Below are 22461 nucleotides of genomic sequence, written 5' to 3'. Positions count from 1 at the left end.
AAAAGGTAAAACTTATGGGTTGAGATAAAGGAAATTTAATGGGATAGAAAAGAAAGGGAAAAGAATAACAATGATAAAAGAATATACAAAAGAAGTGATGCTGTCCAATGCCCAGCCAGTTCCTGAGCAGTGGACCCTCGGCCAGCTTTTCCGCCAGCTTTATATGCTGAGCATGACATCACATGGTACAGAATATCCCTTTGGTCAGCTGGGGTCAGCTGTCCCAGCTGTGTCCCCTCACAACTTCTGTGCCCCTCCCAATGTACTCGCTGCTGGGGCAGTGTGAGAAGTATTACGTAGCGATTAACATCATCCAATTCAAACCATTGGCTATTCTCACCCAAAATCAAATCCCCTTGAGGAACGCATTGGACTTTCCCATCCTCCTGCATCACCCACCAAGTGCATCCAGGTCCTTGAGCAGAAGCAATCCCACAAATGGTTTTGCCTTTACCCAAGGCAGGAATAACCCAGACTGTCTTCCCCAGCATATTTTTTATGTGCGCTAGAGGGACTTTATCCCCCTCTACGGTATGTAAAAGGTTTGACTGGGCAGGGCCAACTCTATCAGCAGATCCCCTAGTGTTGACTAACCGGGTGGCCTTTGCTAAATGTGTGTCCCAATGTTTGAACGTCCCAGCACCCATTGCTCTCGGTGTAGTCTTTAACACTCCGTTGTACTGTTTGATTTTCCCAGAGGCTGGTGCATGATAGGGGATGTGATATATCCACTCAATGCCGTGCTCTTGGGCCCAGGTGTCTATGAAGTTGTTTCGGAAATGAGTCCCATTGTCTGACTCAATTCTTTCTGGGGTGCCATGTCACCACAGGACTTGCTTTTCAAGGCCCAGGATAGTGTTCCGGGCAGTAGCATGAGGCACAGGATATGTCTCCAGCCATCCGGTGGTTGCTTCCACCATTGTAAGCACATGGTGCTTGCCTTGGCGGGTTTGTGGGAGTGTGATATCATCAATCTGCCAGGCCTCCCTAATATTTATATTTCAGCCATGGTCCTCCATACCAGAGAGGCTTGAACCGCTTTGCTTGCTTGATTGCAGCGCATGTTTCACATCCATGGATAACCTGTGCAGTAGTGTCCATGGTCAAGTTCACCCCTCGATGACGGGCCCATCTATGTGTTGCATCTCTTCCTTGATGGCCTGAGGTGTCATGGGCCCACCCAGCTAGAAATAATTCACCCTTCTGCTGCCAGTCCAGATCCACTTCAATCTTAGCAGCCTGATCCACCTGCTGGTTGTGTTGATGTTCTTCAGTGGCCCGACTCTTGGCTACGTGAGCATCTACGTGACGTGCTTTTACAGCTAGGTTTTCTACCCAGGCAGCAGTATCTTGCCACAGTGCAGCAGCCCAGATGGGTTTGCCTCTGCGCTATTAGTTACTCTGCCTCCATTGCTGTAATCACACCCATAGAGCATTTGCCACCATGCATGAGTCAGTATAGAGATCAAGTACCGGCCATTTTTCTCCTTCAGCAATATCCAAAGCCAGCTGGATGGCTTTCACCTCTGCAAATTGACGCGATTCACCTTCTCATAGAATCATAGAGTCATAGAATCCTGGAATGCTTTGCGTTGGAAGGGACCTTTAAAGGTCATCTAGTCCAACCCCCCTGCACTGAGCAGGGACATCTTCAACTAGATCAGGTTCCTTAGAGCCCCATCCAACCTGTCCTTGAATGTTTCCAGAGATGGGGCATCCACCACCTCTCTGGGCAACCTGTTCCAGTGTCTCACCATGCTCATTGTAAAAAATTTCTTCCTTATATCTAGTCTAAATCTAGCCTCGTTTAGTTTAAAACCATTACCCCTTGTCCTATTGCAACAGGCTCTGCTAAAAAGTCTGTCCTCATCTACCTTATAAGAATCATAGAATCATAGAATCATAGAATGTCCTGAGTTGGAAGGGACCAACAAGGATCATTGATTCCCACTCCTGTCCCTGCATAGGACAACCCCAAAATTCACACCCTATGTCTGAGGGTGTTGTCCAAATGCTTCTTGAATGTTGTCAGGCTTGGTGCCATGACTACCTCCCAGGGGAGCTTGTTCCAATGCTCCGCTACCCTTTGGGTGAAGAACCTTTTCCTAATGTCCAACCTAAACCTCCCCTGGCATATCTTCCTGCCGTTCCCTTGGGTTCTATCATTGGTCATCAGGGAGAAGAGATCAGCACCTGCCCCTCCTCCTTCCCTTGTGAGGAAGCTGTAGACCGTGGTGAGGTCTCCCCTCAGTCTCCTCTTCTCCAGGCTGAACAGACCAAGTGACTTCAGCCGCTCCTCATACGGCTTCCGCTCTAAACCCTTTACCATCTTTGTGGCTCTCCTCTGGACACTCTCCAGCAGCTTTGTATATTTTTTGTACTGTGGCACCCAACACTGCACACAGTACTCAAGGTGAGGCCGCACCAGTGCAGAGCAGAGGGGGACAATCACCTCCCTCGCCCGGCTGGCAATGCAGTGCTTGATGCACCCCAGGATACGGTTGGCCCTCCTGGCTGCCAGTGCACACTATTGGCTCATGTTCAACTTGCCGTTGACCAGAACCCTCAGATCCCTCTCCATGGGGCTGCTCTCCAGCCTCTCGTTCCCCAGTCTGTATATACATCCAGGGTCGCCATGTCCCAGGTGCAAAATCTGGCACTTGCCCTTGTTAAACCTCATACAGTTGGTACTTGCCCAGCTCTCTAATTTGTCCAGATCCCTCTGCAGGGCCTCTCTGCCCTCGAGAATGTCAATGGCTCCTCCCAATTTTGTGTCATTGGCAAACTTTGATAACAAACCTTCGAGTCCTGCATCCAAGTCATTTATGAAGATACTGAAGAGCACTGTCCCCAACATGGATCCCTGGAGAACCCCACTAGTGACTGATCGCCAGCCCAGTGTAACCCCATTTACTATAACCCTTTGAGCCCGACCCATCAGCCAATTGCTCACCCATTGCATTAGGTGTTTATCCAGCTGTATGCTGGACATTTTGTCCAGGAGGATACTGTGAGAGACAGTATCAAAGGCTTTACCGAAGTCCAAAAAGATGACATCGACTGGCTTCCCTTGGTCAGCTAGGTGGGTAACCTTGTCATAGAAGGAAATCAAGTTTGTCAAGCAGGGCTTTCTCCTCGTGAACCCGTGCTGGCTGGGACCAATGACTGCGTTGTCTTTCAGGTGTTTTTCAATAACTCCCAGAAGAATTGTCTCCCTCATTTTGCCAGGCACAGAGGTGAGACTGACAGGCCTGTAGCTACCAGGGTCATCCCTGTTGCCCGTCTTGAAGACTGGGACAACGTTTGCCAGCTTCCAGTCAACTGGGACCTCCCCAGATTCCCAAGAGCATTGATAAATCATTGAGAGAGGTCTCGCTATGACATCAGCCAGCTCTTTAAGTACCCTCGGATGAATCCCGTCCGGCCCCATTGACTTATTCAGCTGGAGCAGCAAATCCTGCACAAGTTCGGGGTTGGATGGGAGTTTGTCGTTCTTGCAGTCATGGTTCTCTAGCCCAGAGAACACTTCATCGGTGTTGAAGACGGAGGCGAAGGAAGCATGAAACGTCTCTGCTTTGTCTATGTCCCTGTTTGTGAGGTGACCCTGCTCATTTCTCCAGGGAAGTCTGCAACTGGGTGTTACAGCTCCGTTGCACCATCTCCCACCTCATCTCCTTAGACAACCGGCTGCACACAGGCAGAGAAGGATTTTTCCTATTTGCAAGCAAAGTAAAGCATGATAAAGTTTCATAAACAATACAATACACTCTTCAAGCATAAGCTACTGACAAGCTACCTGTAATGAGGTTGCCTTTCTACAAGGGATAATCTTATGAGAAATGTTTTACATAGATAGCTACAGAAAGGTAGAGATAAACATAAGAGAAGAGTTTGCTACAAAGGCAATTGTCCTACTGAAAGACATGAAAGCTTTAACTCCCTGAAACCCAAAGCAGCAGCATAGCTGAAAGGTATCTGAATGAACAAAAAGTAAGGGGAGGAGAAAACTGGAGAATAATGGAAAGGGCCTTTGTCTAGACAGTCTACTGGTAAGATGACTTTATTGTATCAGGAAATTGTAAATAAGATGACTTACTTATTGTATAAGGACAGGTGAAAATACACGAACAATTAGAGAAATTAAATACAGAATATAACAAGCAGAATAGTGGTAATGAAGTTACAGGGGAAGACTGATATTTCTGTGGAATATCCCTTTGGAAAGGTCATGGGATTGGTAGAGGTCTCTTGTGAGTAAGGACAAAGCAATGTTGCGCCCATCTCTGAAAGAAGCCAAAGGAGCAACCCAGGGAACCCCAGGCTGTACAAGCTCACTTTGGTGAGGAGTAAGCCATCAATATCTCTTGGGTGGTATTTCTGGGACCTTTAAAGAGAAGAATGTGTCCAAAAGCAGTCAGCATGGACTTTCAAAGGGTAAAGCATGCCTCACCAAGCTGACTGCCTTCATGATGAAGTAACTGCATTTGTGCATGAGGGGACAAGAGTGGATGTTGGTCACCTCAACTTCAGCAAGATTTGTGACGTGTTCTCCCTCACTATTCTTGTACCCAAGTTAGGACATTATGTTCTGGAAGGGTAGACAAACAGATGGGTGAAACAGCAGTTGGAGGATGAGGCTGAGAGAGCAGTGGTGAAGGGGTCATGCCCTACCTGAAGGCCAGTGGGACATACTGGGGCAGCACAGGGAACACTCCTGAGCCCTGGGCAGTCTAACAGCTGTATCCATGACCCAGAGGAGGCAACTCTCACCATGTTCAGCAAGAACAAATGCCGGATTCTGCACCTCGGATGAAATAATGCCGGGCACAAGTATAGACTGGGAGGGGAGTGGCTGGAGAGCAGCCCTGCAGAGAGGGATCTGGGGGTGCTGGCTGGCAGGGGGCTCAACAGGAGTCAGCAGTGTGCCCTGGCAGCCAAGAGGGCAAACCGCACCCTGGGGTGCAGTATAACGAGGGGCTCAAAAGAGGGGATGTTGTGGTTTAACCCCAGTCGGCAACTAAGCACCACCCAGCCGCTCGCTCACCCTCCCTCCCACAGTGGGATGGGGGAGAGAATCAGAAAAAAAAAGTAAAACCCGTGGGTTGAGATAAAGACAGTTTAATATGACCGCAGAGGAAGGGGAAATACTAATACTAATACTACTACTAATAAAAAAAAGAATATACCAAACAAGTGATGCACAATCACCACCTGCTGACCGATGCCCAGACCGTCCCCGAGCAGCGATCGCTGCCCCCTGGCAAATTCTCTCCAGTACATATACTGAGCATAATGTCATACGGTATGGAATATCCCTTTGGCCAGTTTGGGTCAGCTGTCCTGGCTGTGCTCCCTCCCAGCTTCTTGTGCACCTGGCAGAGCATGGGAAGCTGTAAAATCCTTGACTAGGATAAAGACTGCTTAGCAACAAGTAAACCATCAGTGTGTTATCAACATTATTCTCATCCTAAATCCAAACCACAGCACTGTACCAGCTACTAGGAAGAAAATTAATTCTATCCCAGCTGAAACCAGGACAGAGGATTATCCCGCTGTATTTAGCAGTGGTGCAGACTCACTTGGAGTACTGTGTGCAGTTCTGGGCCCCACAACTGAAGAAGGATGTAAGGTACTTGAATGCATCCAGAGGATGGCAACAAAGCTGGTGAAAGGGCTGGAAGAAATGTCCTTTGAGGAGCGGCTGAGGACACTGGGCTTGTCTAGTTTGGAGAAAAGGAGGCAGAGGGGTGACCTCATTGCTCTCTACAGCTTCCTGAGGAGGGGAAGTGAAGAGGGACGTGTTGATCTCTTCTCTCTTGGATCCAGGGACAGGATGCGGGGAAATGGTTCAAAGCTGCACCAGGGGAGGTTTAGACAGGACATTAGGAAGCATTGCTTTACCAAGAGGGTGGTCAAACACTGGAACAGACTTCCTAGAGAAGTGGTCGATGCCCCATGCATGTCAGTGTTTAAGAGGCATTTGGACAATGCCCTTAATAACATGATTTATCTTTTGGTCAGACCTGAAGTGGCCAGCTATTTGGACTAGATGATCCTTGTAGGTCCCTTCCAACTGAACTATTCTGTTCTATTCTGTTCGATTCTATTCTATTCTGTTCTGTTCTGTTCTACATTATATATACCTTTTACAGGGTGGATCCCTCCAGCAGCTGGGCTCAGACGCTCAGTCTCCTCAGTAGCTGCCCTGGATACCAGCCTCCCCAGTTGCACGCACCTGGACATATGAGCCCCCTGAGGCTGCAGCCCCGTTCCAGATGCTGCTACAGACCACCCCAGTCACACAAACACACACACACACACACACACACACAGACTCTTAAGTCCAGCCACTCCGGTCTCTCAGTTGCTGGCACTAATGACATACGGGCTGTCTGACCCCATGGTCCTTCTCCAGATGCTGCACTCATCCCCCTGCGCTCACATGTTCACGCAGAAGAGAGATTCCCCCTCACAGGAATGAGCTAGAAATTAAGTTCAATGAGAAGACAGGGCAGACTGCACTGGTCGGGGCCTCCCCTACACTTCCCATAATAAATCCTGTGCAATCCAAAAATGCTCTTCCCCTGCATCCCATAATGTGTCCTATGCCCCTAGGCAACAATTCCCTGAGTCCAAATGGTGATCCAGAGAGCTGCTCGCAGTGGCTCATCTTGGTGGGTTTCACACCTGGACAACGGGGCTGACGGCTCTCCCAGGGCAGCCCTGGAAGGAGCTGGGACAAGATGTTCCTTCCTCAGGAGCCCGTCATTTGGGTTCCCACCTGCCACGGTGCCTCTGTGCTCTTCTCGCTTTGTGGAGATGGGCTCTTGATGAGCTGGTGGCTCTCCTGTGGTGGGTCTGGGAGCAGCTGGGGCAGGGTGTTAACTGAGTTACTCCTCCTGCCATCGGTAGTGCCTTCTTTGCGTGTGCAGATGAGCTTCTTCTCACTTAACCTAACACAACCCAACAAGAACATGCATCTCCTGAGGCATCGGTATTTGCAGGTTACATACCTATGCACTGGTATTATTTAGCATATTTAACATAGCAGCTCATTGGAATTGCTGTCCAGAAATGCATCAGGATTGGGGGAAAAGCTGTGTTGTTGCACGGGCAATGGCTTCATTCAGGGCCAGTAGCACAGTCTTGTTTCTAAGACTGTAGATGAATGGATTTAAGACTGGGTACAGGACAGTGTTCAGCAAAGCCACAATTCTGTTTGTCTCAAGGGAAACATCTCTGGAAGGACGCACATAGAGAGCAATGCAGCTCCCATATGCAATGGCCAAGGTGGTGAGGTGGGAAGAACATGTAGTAAAAGCTTTTTTCCTCCCAGCGGCTGCTGGCAGGTGCAGAATACAGAAAAGGATGCTCATGTAAAATGCCAGAGTTAAACATAAGGAACCCAGTAGGATAAACGATAAGAAAACAGAGTCTGTTTTCCAAAGCAGGCTGGGGTCAGAGCAGGACAATGTGAACAAGGGGGAGTTGTCACAAAAAAAATGGTGGATCTTGTTCGAGCCACAGAAAGTCAGCTTGTAGAGGAGGACCAGACGGTAACTCAAGACTGTGATGCCTATGACCCAAGCAGCAGCAACCAGGTGGATGCAGAGCTGAGGCTTCATGATGGCAGCATAACACAAAGGCTGGCAGATGGCAACGTAGCGGTCAAAGGACATGACGACAAGTAGAACCATCTCTGTACAGCCCAGGGCAAAATAGAAACAGGACTGGGTAAAGCAGCTGCTTAGTGAGATTGTCCTCCTACCAGAACTCAGGATCACAAACAATTTGACGCTTGTGGAGGATGTGAACCAGATTTCCAGGAAGGCCAGATTGCTGATGAAAAAGTACATGGGGGTTTGCAGGCGGTGATCCACACACATGAAGAAAATGATGGTTGCGTTCCCCATCACTGTTGTCAGGTATATGAGCAGAAGGAGCAGAGAGAGAAATAGCTGTAGGCTTTGATCAAGCCCTGAGAAACCCTCTAGGATGAACTCAGTAACTGCAGTTTCATTTTCTGCTCCCATGCTGAATTTCACTTCATCCTGCCGAGACAGGAAGATGGCAAAACCCAAGTGTGATTATTTCACAGTCTGGATGAAAGGAATCCTTCCTTCTCTGCTTCTTTCCTTGCTTGCAGTCTTCCTCCTAGATAGCACAGAGAGAGAGAGAGAGTCCTTCAAGCCTTTCTCACCCCCTGATTTTTCTGGTTTACATTTCAGTTCGAGTCCTCAGAGAATTTGTTGTCATCTTTCTACCTTTCTCAAACACTCCCAAAGGATTCTTTCTCCAGAGCAGAAGATTTTAAAGAGGCTGCGAGCTATTTCACCCCATTCCTGGCAAATTCCACATTCACTCAGACCTATTGCAAACATCTGTCACACCTATGTGCCAAACTCATCTCTTCTATTGCACAAATGCTAAACCATCAAATGAAATGAAATGAAATACATATGTTGAAAGCAATTCTTTCTACTTTTCAGAGGTACTTGCCTTTTTGCACTATGAATCCTTGAGAATCTCTTGTTTTCAAAATAAGTAATATCTAGTATCTCTTTTGTAATCCCCTGCTTCCTTCCACACCTTCTTGCTCTCTGTTTCCTCAGGAAAGGGGGAGGGGGTGGAATAGGGACCAAGTATAACTTGTCTTCTTTCGTACTCTAAATAATGACTGAAAGGTATGATGACTCCACAGTCTGTCACACAATCTCATCTGACATCCGTCTGCACTGAAACACGCTTGTTTCCAAAGAGTTGCTCATTGCTATTGCTATCAAATGCCCTGACGTAAACGCAGAGCAAGAGAAGAGCATCTGGAAGAGATTTGTAACCTTTCTTTTGCATGCCAGTTATGGGTTGGGAGGAACCAGCCTCTAGCGTTTTCTCTTGTTTCCATTGACTCTAGAGGGAGCCTGGGGAAAACCAGTTCGCACAGGCACCTGCAGTGAAGCAGATGAAACTCACTATTCAAGTCTCAAATCACTCATTTATTAAGTTACTTTTTTTAAAATCAAAATACATATCTAAGAGAAGGAAGCACAAGAAAACTATATGCAATAAAGACTGATGTTTTTCCCTTCATCTTTATATTTGTTTTTAGACATGGAAAGGAGCAGAGCAGATGACTGCCAAAGTAGGATGATTCCAAGTGCAAGGGAAGGAGAGGGAGAGGAGGAGAGGGTGGGTTTGAAGCAGTGAAAGAGATCTTCTCCACAGGCTGTGTTGTCCCCTTAGGCTCTGTCCCAGGCCAGAATGGGTAGCACTTGCACAAGGAGTAAAATGGGAAGATCAGTAAAGGGCAGTGCTCCATGTTTGCACTGACATTTTAGCTTGGGGTTCAGGCTAGTCTTAGATCCCAAATGCCTGGCTTGTTCTTTGCCTCTAGTCTGGCATAGGGGAAGCTCTGCACCCATTTTCTGAGATTAAACCCCTGGCTGTATTTGAGCAAAAGCTCAAGCTCAGTCACCTACACCAGTATGAGCATAGTGAATCAGTGAATGAGAGGGGACAGTCACAGTGTCCATTTTCTGGGTCAGTTCAAACACTCAAAGGCTTGTGTCTTCATACTCTCCTGGGTGACACCTCAAATCTCTAAAATTGTTCTTCTCCTGAATGCACTTTCTTAGGGGAACCTGCAAATTTGCAGGCAGCTTACAACAAAGCAGCTTCTCTTCAGGCCCCGCATCGTCAAGCATGCAGCCAGTATATGCCATAGTGAGTGAAGAAAGATAGGGTATGCAGGTGAAGGATATCCAGGTGAAGAAGGCCTTGTTGTGGCTTTGCACAGAGGTTATCCTCAGGACGGTGCATATAATGTAGGCATAAACCACCGTAGTCAGTGTGAAGGAGCTCAGCAACACAGCGGAGAAGAGAGCAACGTTCATGTTTCATAGTAGCTGGTGCCCTTGCGGGCTGCTCTCAGCAAAGGGATGATGCTGCAGAAGAAGCAGTCTCTGCAGTGGGCACAGAGGGTCTAATGGCATACAGGATGGCGGGGCTGAGCGTGGAGAGAGATGCTGTTCCCCAGCAGCTAAAGATGAGCATGGGGCACACCCAGGAGCTGGTAAGGACAGAGTCGTGTGAGGGGTTGCAAATGGCCCTGCAGCAATCGAAACACATCACAACACATAGGTTAAACTCAGCTGTGCTGACGGAGAAGAAGAGACTTGTAAGCAGCTGCAGAGATATCTTAATCTCCACCATGAGACTGACAAACATGTTAGGGGGAATGACCAGAGTGAACCAAGTATGCAAGAAGGACAAGGTGCTGCGGAAGGGATGCCTGGGGGTGTGGCACTAGTGGTGGAGCCAAAGGATGGCAATGGTGACTGCATTCCCCATGACAGCGAGCAGATAAATCACCAGCAGTGGTGTGAAGAGGAGGATTTTCAGCTCTTGAAGGACTGAAAAGGCCTTCAGGAAAAATATTCTTGCTCCGGTGTGGTTGTGAGGATCCATTTTGGTACCCGGTCAGTTGAAGGTGTGGCAAGGGTAACTAATATCGTGCTTGGTGAAATTCCTCTTGTTACCTTTGTCAGCATTCCCTTTGCTTTTCTTAGGTTTCCTCTTCCTTCTTGAAATGGGAGACCACAACTGCACTCTGTAGGGATTCTGCTTTTCTCTGTGTTTTTACCCAATGACATGAAACAAATATGGATGCAGCCCACTTAGCTTCAGACACAGTAAATGCCTCTCCAGCCTTGCTGGTTTGCATGGGTATTCTGGACTGCCAGCTAAGAACTGCTATTTCTGGCAAAAGCTGTGCGAATTACATTACATTTCGAATGGTGGTGCAGCTGGGTATCAGGCCTGTGCCGGTGTGCAACCAGCGCACTTCAGTCATTAATCCCCTGGGTGGTCCAGGGACTCTCCCATCTCATCATCCACATCGATGAGAGGAGAGAGTGGTCTGAGACAGTGCTTCAACTTGAAACCAAGTGGCTGAGTTCAGTCAACCACCTTCAAAATTAACCCCTGCCGAAATGAGCCAAAATGAGTCTCCTTCAAAATTAACTGTTGGACTGACTGGTGTGGGACCTCTCCAGGTGGGATTTCCAGACAGTCGTAGAGAATGCAGATCCTGCTGTGCCTAGACCAATTCCTGTGCATAAATGTGGGGATTAACATCCTGGGTGGAGAATCTGACTGTTTCCGAGATCCCTGTAGCAGCTCCTGCTGCAAAACAGAATAAAATTGAGTCAAGTAATTACTTATGATGCTTGCACATGCCAGAGAGGACACACAGGTCAACAGGCCAGCTGGATTGTATGAATTCAGTAGAACAGTTGTAAGGGGAGTCTCACCTGATCCAGTGGAAGACACCACTGCCAGGACCCTTGCAAAGGAGACTCTTCCAACCTGTGTAATTCCATAATTCAGTTAATCTTTCCCTTGGAGAGCTCTTCAAAGCATAGGCTGAGGAAGAAAAAAAGTCAGAGAGGCAGAAGTAGAGATATAAAATATGCCAACACAAATTGAGACGATCCTCTGAGCAATGTTTCTCCACTCAAACCGTTGGTAGGTGTCATGCTTTAACCCTGGCCAGCAACTAAGTACCACACGGCCGCTTGCTCACTCTCCCCCAGTGGGATGGGGGTAGAACTGGAAGGGAAAAAGTGAGAAAGAAACTTGTGGGTGGAGATAAAAACAGTGTAATAATTAAAAAGAAATTTTTACAAGAATTCTAAGGAAAAGAGGAAAAAAATAAAAGAGAGAGAAAAATAAACCCCAAGAAAAACTAGTGATGCAAATGAAAACAATTGCTCACCGACAGATGCCCAGTTAGTCCCTGAGAAGCGGCCCCCCACCGCCAGCCTCCCCCTCGTTTATTGCAGAGCATGATGTCACAAGGTATGGAATATCCCTTTGGTCAGCTGGGGTCAGCTGTCCCAGCTGTGGCCCCTCCCAGCTTCTTGTGCACCGCCAGCCTACTCACTGGTGGGGTGGGGTGAGAAGCAGAAAAGGCCTTGACTCTGTGTAAGCACTGCTCAGCAGTAACCAAAACATCCCTTTGTTATCAACACTCTTTCCAGCACAAACCCAAAACAGAGCCCCATACTAGCTACTTGTCATGGTTTAACCCCAGCCAGCAACTAAGCACCACACCACCGCTCGCTCGCTCCCCCCCCGGTGGAATGGGGGAGAGAATCAGAAGAGTAAAAGTGAGAAAACTCGTAGGTTGAGATAAAGACAGTTTAATAGGCAAAGCAAAAGCCGCACACACAAGCAAAGCAAAGCAAGGAATTCATTCACTCCTTCCCATTGTCAGGCAGGTGTTCAGCCATCTCCAGGAAAGCAGGGCTCCATCACGTGTAACGGTTACTTGGGAAGACAAACGCCATCAGTCCGAATGTCCCCCCCTTCCTTCTTCTTCCCCCAGCTTGTATACTGAGCATGACATCATATGGTATGGAATAGCCCTTGGGCCAGTCTGGGTCAGCTGTCCTGGCTGTGCTCCCTCCCAGCTTCTTGTGCACCTGGCAGAGCATGGGAAGCTGAAAAGTCCTTGACTAGTATAAACACTACTCAGGAACAACTAAACCATCACTCTGTTATCACCATTATTCTTGTCCTAAATCCAAAACACAGCACTGTACCAGCTACTAGGAAGAAAATTAGCTCTATCCCAGATGAAACCAGGACACTACGATGAAGAAAATTACCTCTGTCCCAGCCAAAACCAGTACAGATGCCCATCTACAGGAAGGGCCAGAAGGAGGATCTGGAGAACTATAGGCCTGTCAGTCTGACCTCGATGCCAGGGAAGGTTATGGAGCAGATTATATCTTGAGTGCCATCATACAGCACGTAGAGGACAACCAGGTGATCAGGCCCAGCCAAGATGGCTTTATCAAAGGCAAGTCCTGCTTGACTAACCTGATCTCCTTCTATGACAAGATGACCCGCTTAGTGGATGAGGGGAAGGCTGTGGATGTTGTTTCCCTGGATTTTAGTAAAGCCTTTGACACTGTTTCCCACAGCATTCTCCTGGAGAAACTGGCTGCTCACGGCTTGGACAGGCATACTCTTTGCTGGGTAAAATCTGGCTGGATGACCAGGCCCAAAGAGTTGTGGTGAATGGAGTTCAATCCAGTTGACGGCCGGTCACAAGTGGTGTTTCCCAGGGCTCAGTACTGGGGCCAGTTTTGTTCAATATCTTTATCAATGGTCTGGATGAGGGGATTGAGTGCACCCTCAGTAAGTTTACAGATGACACCAAGTTGGGCAGGAGTGTTGATCTGCTGGAGGGTAGGAAGGCTCAACAGAGGGGTCTGGACAGGCTGGATCGATGGGCCGAGGTCAACTCTATGACGTTCAACAAGGCTCAGTGCTGGGTCCTGCACTTCGGTCACAACAACCCCATGCAATGTTACAGGCTCAGGGAGGAGTGGCTGGAGAGCTGCCTGGCAGAAAAGGACCTGGGGGTGTTGGTCAACAGCCAGCTGAAGATGAGCCAGCACTGTGCCCAGCTGGCCAAGGAGGCCACTAGCACCCTGGCTTGCATGAGAAATAGTGTGGCCAGCAGGACTGAGGGATTGTCCCCCTGTACTTGGCACTGGTGAGGCCACACCTCAAGTACTGTGTTCAGTTTTGGGCCCCTCACTACAAGGACGACACTGAGAATGTTTGTCTTCTCCCTGTTTGTCTCTGATGAGTTCATTGGCTGGCCTTCTTTGATAGTGGGGAGGAATCAGCACTCTCAAGGGTGATATCATCTCCTCCTATAATGGTCTTCAGGAGAAGGGTACTTAGCATAAACTTGGCAACTTAATCTTTCACTATGTAATGCCAGGTGCACTGCGCCACATGCTGGGCAATGTGTGGCAATTTGCGCCAGTGAGGGACCCTTGCTCAGCTGGGGCCATCCTTTGAAGACATGAGGATTACAACTGTACCTTAAGGTCTCTCCAAAATTAAACAGAAACATCTCCTCTTCTCTAATCCCTGTCACAGTGTTGCCATTTTGTAATTTTCCTGGATTAGTTTTCACTCATGGTTTGCAAGAAAAATATGTTCTTTTGGAAAGAGAATCAAAACCAGGATTTGCTCATTCATGTAAATGAAAATATGGGATTGTCATTCTATGTGAGACATGCTTTTTTGCCTTTGATCTGAGAGAGTTTTCTTGTGTTCTTTAAATAACTTCCCTCCCAAGCCATGGAAACACTGCGATACATAGATCATTACATCAAGCTGGCACATGTGTTCCTAATACAGAAAACTAAGATGGATGAGTGTAGTCTTAAATGCCTAAGTTAGTGGGATGAATCCTATCCCATCCAAGCTGGCAGAGTGCCATCAATGCTTCTTCACTGAAGAGGTTCTGGAATCACAGGTGATGATTTAGCTGAGCTGCCTTAGGCATGTTACTGTGATAAATCCTCCCCAAAGTCACTTGTGCACCAATAGCTCTGATATTATTGGGTAGATAGCTTAGGCTTGACAGACTCTTCACTGGTGCCTCTATGCAGCAAATATCTGAGGTCCTTGTGTTGCTCTAATGGCATGTTCTCCAGACTGTTCACCTTATTCATCTCATTCGCACAGGGGAAATGTCCTGGTGAAGCTGTGGGCATAGTTCATTCAGGAAAGTGCTCCTTAAAGTTAAGGCACAGATCACTCCAGGAGTTACTCCTTTTAAGGCGTATGAACAAGACCATGCCCGGTGCTGCATCCTCCACTCTGTGCAGACGCCAAACTCGATTTCATGCCATACATGTGCACAGAACCTCCTTACTGTTTGCCTACAAAACAGAACAAAGCACACGTTACAGCCCTCACTTGATTTCATGTACTCTGAGTGGAAGAAACACAGACATATAGGACTACGTCTCTGGGCTCCAGGGAATCATAGAACCATAGAATCCTAGAATCGTTTAGGTTGGAAAAGATCCTTAAGATGATTGAGTCCAACCGTAAACCTAACACTACCAAGCCCACCACTAAACCATGTCCCTAAGCACCACATCTACACATCTTTTAAATACCTCCAGGGTTGGGGACTCAACCACTTCCCTGGGCAGCCTGTTCCAATGCTTGATAACCCTTTGGGTGAAGAAATTTTTCCTAATATCCAGTCTAAACCTGCCCTGGCTCAACTTGAGGCCGTTTTCTTCTCATCCTATCGCTTACTACTTGGGAAAAGAGACTGACACCCACCTCGCTACAACCTCCTTTCAGGTAATTGTAGAGCGCAATAAGGTCTCCCCTCGGCCTCCTTTTCTCCAGACTAAACAACTCCAGCTCCCTCAGCCACCCCTCATAAGACTTGTTTTCTAGACCCTTCACCAGCTTCGTTGCCCTTTGGACGTGTTCCAGCACCTCGATGTCTTTCTCGTAGGGAGGGAATCGTCATAGGCCAGATGAGACCCAGGAGGCATAGTAGTTATGCACTATGAGCAGCATGGCCTGAGGACCAGGCTGTCCTCCCTCTAATGGACGTGAACAGTAAATACCACACTTCCTTATGTGCCGAAGAATCCCCTCAATGACTATCTAACTCCCTGGCACTTGAGCTGGATGAATAATGCATTTCATTATTTTTTTAAGTGACTGAATTGAAATTGCTCATAAATAAAGAAAAGAAGCATCCAAGTTCACTTGGAGGACTTTATTAAATGAACAAAGGACTGTGCTGATCCACTTCAAACCGGTTCTTTCTTTTGTAGAGCCAGGAGGCTAGTATATGTTCTGTGGGTTGCCAGTGAAATGAAGACAAAACCAGTTTCAGTCCGCTCAGAGAAATTTTACCTTGAAAGTACCTCCTTCTTTTGATTTATGTGACTGACTCATTGCAAATGGCTTCTGTGGGACATTTTAAACTGAGATGAACCTCTCCTAAATCACCTTCTCTGAGCCAGTCCCCTTGGTTCCTTCTGCTACCCATGGGAAAAGTTTTCCTTTTGGGATTCACCATGTCCTAGGGTGGGTGACTCTATGCTCACCACTTAACAGATCTCTCTCCACTGACCAGAGAAAAGGGCCTGAGATCAGATGCCTAATTTAGAGATTAGATGTTCGTTTAGATACTAAAATAGTTTAAGTTCAGACCTAAGATTTTGACCTTAGTTTAGACTATTGCTTTCGGATTCATCTGTGCAGAGCACCTCTGATAAGTCACCCCCTTTCTAATCTTTTCTTCCATTGGCCAAGAGGACCATGTGTTCATCTGGAGGAAGAAAGATGGCCCATGGAGGAAAACAGGTGATTCTAGAGTGATTTCATCTGTCCACATTAAATGGGATGAGTTATACTTCCTGAACACCTTTGGCGGTATTCCGGGAGTATTTCTTCCTCCTGACTCAGAAGTGAGGCTAGATGATGAGGTCAGGAGCAGGTACTGTAATAAAGATGTCTATACTTGGACAGAAGAGAGCCCCTCTGTCAAGGAGCAGCAAGAGCAGAGCTGCTCCCTACAGGCAGGTGAGCCGGGAGCCGAGGGAGACACCATGGCTGGCAGCACAGGTGCCTCTCCAGCCAGGCCCCAGCCCTGCAGTATCTGAGCAAGGCAAGCAGGAGATGGTGGCCTGCAGTCAAGCCAGGAAGTCTGGCTTAGGGTGAGGTTCAGGTCCAGTGATCACCAAGCAGGCCCACAGCGATAAGGCAGTGCCAAGATCAAGCGAGGAAGTCAGGCTGCAGTTGGGGTCCAGATCAAAGGGCTCTGTGGCCAGACAAGAGCATGGGCATGGACACTGGCATGGGCATGGGCATGGGAGAGTCAGAGGCCGATCTGGAGACCAGTACTCCTACAGCATAGGGTAGGGTAGGGTAGGGACTTAAGGCCTGGAGCTCCTAGGCCCATGACTGTGGATGGAGGCCTCAGCTGAGGCTGATCAGGGTCATTTAGGTTAATTAATTGCCTCAGGCCTCTGACATCCTCCAGACTTCAAGAGGACTTGAACTGAGTCCATGTAGCTAAGCAGAGAAGTAAGCCTGAAGGGAGATAAAACAGAAGGATCTCCTGATGTTTGTTTTGCTGAAGACTCAGAAGACGACAAAGCACTTTTGACCCCCTGAGTAGCCAGTGTCACCTCAGTCTCAAGGCCTGGAGAAAGAGTCTCTCTGACCATTCTGCTCTTCAGAAGTCCTTGTATCCAACTTGGGACTTTATGGCCTGCATGGTGTACAAGACTGGATGAAAAACTGGCTGGATTAGTGGTCCCATTGGGCAATGGGGAATGGTCCACACTCTACCCAAAGTCCAGCTACAAACAGAACTCTTTGGGAGTCTGCTCTGAGACCTCTCCTGTTTAGTAGCTTTACCAATGACCTGAGAAGTGTACGGGGTTGACCTCATCGAGTTTTTGGATGACACAAAACCAGAGGGAGGCAGTCAATTTGTTCAACGGGCAGACTGCCATTTCAAGGGAGCTAGACAGCAATGCCAATTCCTCTGGTGTTTGAGGAACAGGCCAAAAAGAAGTGTCCCGATCCATCCTGACAGAAGGAAACATGGGACAGACTAACCCTTTATAAAGATGATAGAGGAGACTGACTGGCTGGGTAGAAACATCTGCATCTGGAACCCCACCACCCTGTACAAGAAAGACACTTCTAAGCTTTCATGAACTCAGCAGAGACCACTAGAGCACCTGAGTTGTGAGGACAAGCTGAGGAAAGTGGCTCTTGTTTAGCTTGATGAAGAGACAGCTTAAAGAGAAGGTACTAGCAGCCTTCCAGCACCTACCAGGAGATTACTGAAAAGACACAGCTGGGCTGTTTACAGAGGTGCATGGCAGAAAGACAAAAGACATGGTCATAACCTGAAACAGGGGAGATTCTGACCTGGAATAGGGAGAACACTGACCCTGAGGACAGACAGACATTGGACCAAGTTGCCCAGGCAGGCTACGGAATGTCCATCCTTTGAGGTTTTCAAGACCCCACGGGACACAGCCCTGACCACCAAGTCTGACTTCACTGGAGACCATGCTCTGAGCAGTTGCTTACCACAAATGGCATCCCAGGGTCCCTCTCTCCCTTTGCTTTCAGTGGAGAGACAAGGGAGCCTACTTGTCATGAGGTGCAAATCAACAGAGGTGGGAAGTGTCATGCCCTCTTGCTCCCCTTGACCTAAAGCCAGAGCAAAGGAGAACCCTGTGCAGCATTCCTTCAGGAGGGTGGAGTCCTAACTGGCAGTCTAGATCAGTAGCTGAGCTCACTTGAGCCCCCAGCAAGATAGGCACCTTTGCTGCTAGGAAAGGTTTGGGTTTCCTCTCTCCTCAACAGGCAGAGCCTGGCACCCCTGAGGGTGATCCATCCTGGCCCACATTACCAGCCTCCTCAGCTTGGAGGAAGTGGCTCCTTTCTCCCCACGGACCATTCAGGGAGCCTGGAAGGAGAAGCTGTGGCACATATCTCATTGTAGTTCTGCTCCATGAGTCTGAAGAGATCACGGCTCATTCCCCTGGCTCATTTCCACTCTTCCTAAGAGCACAGAGATCCAGGGGAGGGCAGCTCAGGGCTTTCATCCCCACAGGGCTTCAGCTGCACAGCGCTCACTTTCTGCGACACAAAGAGAGCCTTGAGCTGCAGCAGGAACCTTCAGGAGACTCTTCTATAATCCCAGGAGGCACTGCAGAGCTGGTGACATTCAGGAGCTCCTGAAGACTCACAGAAGGAGATGCTGATAGTGTGCAAGAGCAGAGCAATGACTGAGTCACGGGTCAGAGTCTGCAGGCAGAATTGGAAAGGGGAGGATGGAATGGGGAAGAGGCAGAGCAAGGCACCCAGATCTTGCCTTTCATCCTCCGTTACCCTCAAAGGAAAGGTTATCACATCCTGCTGGGGATTACAGGTAGGTGCTGGATTTGCTGAGGCAGAGATACAGGCAGCGTGGTTGTCAGTACAGTCAGAGCTGTGGGGGATAAGCTAATGGGCACTCACGCACCTCAGTGGACATGAAGAGGTTGGGGCAGAGTGTATGGGGCCAGTGTGCCAATACATGTCCCTTATTTCCTCAGCTCTCTTAATCTCTCTCTGTCTCTTTCTCCTTCTTGCTTCTATCTTAGGGATCGATCTCAATCCCTCACCTCTCTCACAGCTGTCTCTCAGCCATCCACATGGGATGTGACTTACTGGGAGCAGTGAATCTGAGGCACCCTCCCCATAGAAGCACCTTCAGGAACAAGGCATGCCAGTGTATGCTGGGTGAGTCACTGAGTAAAAGGGCTCCTCCATCCCAGGAACTCTCTGGGCTGCCTAGGTGCCTGCCTTGGTCATCTCCAGCTCTCTGTAAATGGTATAAAGTTTTGACACAGGGAATCATCAGGCACAGTGTTTTGTCTGACCTGAGCATTATGAAAGCCCAAGGAGGAGGCATGGGCAAAGTGCTCTCTCTTTCAGCCACGGATGTTCCCTGGGCAGGCAATCAGGCATGTATCAGGCATGTACTGGAAACCTGTGCTTGATGATGATGCTGCACTGCCCCAGCCCCACTCACCCTCAGGACACTCCTGTGTCTTCATTGCAATGCTGAGCAGGGAGCCCTGAGAACTCAGATGGGAATACTGAGGTCCAGGTGCTGTGCTGCTGCAGGGAGGCAGCCCAAATGCATTCAGAAATTGAAGGTGAGGAGGAAAAGATGTTCAGAAAATGATCATAGAATCATGGAATCATAGAATCATAGAATCATTAAGGTTGGAAAAGACCCTTAAGATCATCGAGTCCAACCGTTAACCCAGCACTGCCAAGTCCACCACTAAACCATGTCCTCAAGCACCATGTCACCCCTGTCCTTTTCCCCTCCTCCTCATGCAGCATCACTTTTCCTCATTTGGCTTAGACAGCTCAGGTACCTCGTCTCTGGAATTCAGTTTTCCCTGCCCTTCTCTCCCAAGTTCCCATCTGCTTGTACATCTCCTGTCTAACAGACCCTTTGCAGTGCCTTCAACTACCAAGCTGGTAACTCCTGGCCACTCTTGGTCAGTGGAAAGAGATGGACTGTCCAGGGACAGAATTGTCTCATCAGAAAGCAACTGTTTCAGGGAGTTGAGACCACTAATCCTGTTCAGGGTCCATTCTTCCCCAGAGTGAAGAAACAGTCTATGGCACAATGTGTTCCCTCAAAGGCTTTTTCACATGATGGGGCTTTTCTGTCTGGCCCATCTTTCTGTTGCTTGAAAGCAGGACTTGGCTAATGCCTATGCTGGGTACTACTGGGAAGAACTTCATGTGTCATAATCTAATGTGAGCAAATGAACATTCTCTTTTATTCCACAGAAAGAGGTGCCTCAATGCAGTAACTCATCTCTCTAATCAGAGGAGATTCTTCTAAGAAGAGCAGTTCGGGTCTCTTGAAGAACCTGTTCCTGCCCTTTCACTAGGAATGGAGCCCCTAAACCAAGTGGGAATTCAGTCAGATGAGGGAAAACCTCCATGTGGTCTCTGGCAATGACTTCTTCCCAATTCATTTTTACAACAAACACAGAAGCGCATGCCCTTCCTCAGGTTCCCGTCCTGCCAAGTGGGGAAAAGAAGGTCCTACAGCACTTCATGGAGAAAGAGGAATGGGACAACCAGACATCACCAGTGGAGTTCCTCCTGCTGGGACTGAGTAATGTCCACAAGCTTCAGATCCCTCTCTTTCTCCTCTCTCTCATGATCTACATGGTGACTGTGTTTGTTAACATCCTCATTGTTGCGCTGGTGGTGGCAGATCGGCATCTTCACACTCCCATGTACATCTTCCTGGGGAATTTCTCCAGTGTGGAAATCTGCTATACCTCCACTATCGTGCCCAGGCTGCTGGCCAGCTTCCTAACCAGGGACAGAACCATTTCTGCTCAAGGCTGCGTGACACAATTCTTTTTTTTTGCCTGTTGTGCAGGTACCGAGTGTTATCTGTTGGCCATCATGTCCTATGATCGGTACTTGGCCATATGCCACCCCCTGCTCTATGCCAGCCTCATGCAGCAGAAGCTCTGTCTCCAGCTGGCGGCTGGGTCTTGGCTAGCAGGATTACTAATGTCTACCGTAGTCACTGGGCTACTTTCCAACTTACACTTCTGTGGTCCCAATGCAATTGATCACTTCTTCTGTGATTTTGCCCCGTTGCTGGAGCTCGCCTGCAGTGACACCACGGTGCTTAGACTGGTTACTTTCATCATCTGCTTTCTGGATGTGGTCTTCCCCTTTGTGTTCACCTTGGTATCCTATATCTGCATCATAGTTGTGATCCTGAGGATCCCAGCCACCACGGGGAGGCAGAAGGCCTTCTCCACCTGCTCCTCTCACCTCAGCGTGGTCACTGCTTTCTATGGTACCCTCATCGTTGCCTATATGATACCCAGAACAGCCTCACTGAGGCAGCTCAATACAGTGCTATCCTTTTTCTACACCATCCTCACGCCCATGGCCAATCCACTCCTCTACAGCCTGTGGAACAGGCAAGTCAAGGGGGCTCTTGGAAATGCCCTCAGAAAGACTGTGGCCTGCATCGAGAGCTCCTACTAGTTGTGATCCACCAGGAATAAACAGGTTGTGATTGTGTCAAGCGTGGACAACTCAGAAGTGCATATTTTGTGTACCAGGTATATCTTTAGAAGTGCAGAATCTTGGGACTGTTTAGGGAATGAGAAGCGGGAAAAGAGAATTTGTGTCTTAAGGAAATACAGGTCTGGTGTTGAAGAGTGTAAAAAACTTCCCTGGCTTTCTTCTTGCTTTAAAGTAACCACAATTGTGATCCTGCAAGTGGGAGCTGTTGAAATGCCACACCTGCCCAGGAGTGGCAGAAAACTTACTCTAAACATGCTGTTTTCTCTTCCGTTACCCAGCCAAGCTGAGGGGTGGGGTTCCTGCGTGTCTGGGATTCCTCAGGACATCTTCATATTGTCAGTGAGAAGGGGGGAGTTGAATCAAGCCCTTCCACTGGACATGTCTAAATCTGAGTAGATGAATCCCATCCTTCCTGTTCTCTGGGATGTCTAGCAGAGGAGAACTGTGAAAGCTAGTCTGATAGGGCCAGCCCCTCTGAAAAAAAAAAAAAAAAAAGTAGATCCTTCTTCAGAAGAAGGGTACATGAGCTGGGTCTCACCTTCCCAAATTTTTAACACAGAAATCATTACTTTCCATTTCTTTCCTTCTCCTAATCTGACCCCCCTCCAGCCCCCCTCCCCCAGTGTAATTACTTACTTGTTTCCCACTGGCTGACTTAGATATTGCAACCTGAGTCCTCCTGTTTTCTTCTTTCTTGCAAAAGAGAGCAAGGTCATGCTCATGGGCCATGACTGAGAACATCCACCCCCAGCAGCGGGCTTTCCCCATTTCCTAAGCTGAGGCATGCGCACAAGATGGAAATGTCTCCATCACCCCTGATTTGCACAAGGGCCTTCAGCCCTGACATACTCCCACAACACACTTATTCCTCCTCCACGCACAGACACAAATCCCTTCCCACTTCCAGGCTCAAAGCATGGTTGCAAGAATTTGATGCACTCCAGAAGAGGCCTTGAGCTT

General features: G+C 48.3%; 2 protein-coding genes across 2 annotated transcripts; one reads left to right on the top strand and one right to left on the bottom strand.

Annotated features, from left to right (window-relative positions):
• Positions 1–7079: 7079 nt before the first annotated feature.
• LOC309603897 (olfactory receptor 6E1-like) lies at positions 7080–8033 on the bottom strand (the record flags this gene model as incomplete). The annotated part of the gene is made up of 1 exon (XM_082338781.1): positions 7080–8033. The coding sequence occupies one exon, from the start codon at positions 8031–8033 to the stop codon at positions 7080–7082; it is 954 nt and encodes a 317-aa protein (XP_082194907.1).
• A 12466-nt stretch (positions 8034–20499) lies between these two features.
• LOC309603901 (olfactory receptor 5AP2-like) lies at positions 20500–21459 on the top strand (the record flags this gene model as incomplete). The annotated part of the gene is made up of 1 exon (XM_082338783.1): positions 20500–21459. The coding sequence occupies one exon, from the start codon at positions 20500–20502 to the stop codon at positions 21457–21459; it is 960 nt and encodes a 319-aa protein (XP_082194909.1).
• Between the last annotated feature and the right edge of the window lie 1002 nt (positions 21460–22461).

Source organism: Platalea leucorodia (assembly GCF_965183815.1).
Source record: "Platalea leucorodia genome assembly, contig: HAP1_HAP1_SCAFFOLD_235, whole genome shotgun sequence".
In the NCBI taxonomy this organism is placed as follows: domain Eukaryota; kingdom Metazoa; phylum Chordata; class Aves; order Pelecaniformes; family Threskiornithidae; genus Platalea; species Platalea leucorodia.
Note: the sequence above shows the minus strand (reverse complement) of the source record. Positions and strands in the feature narration are given on the sequence as shown.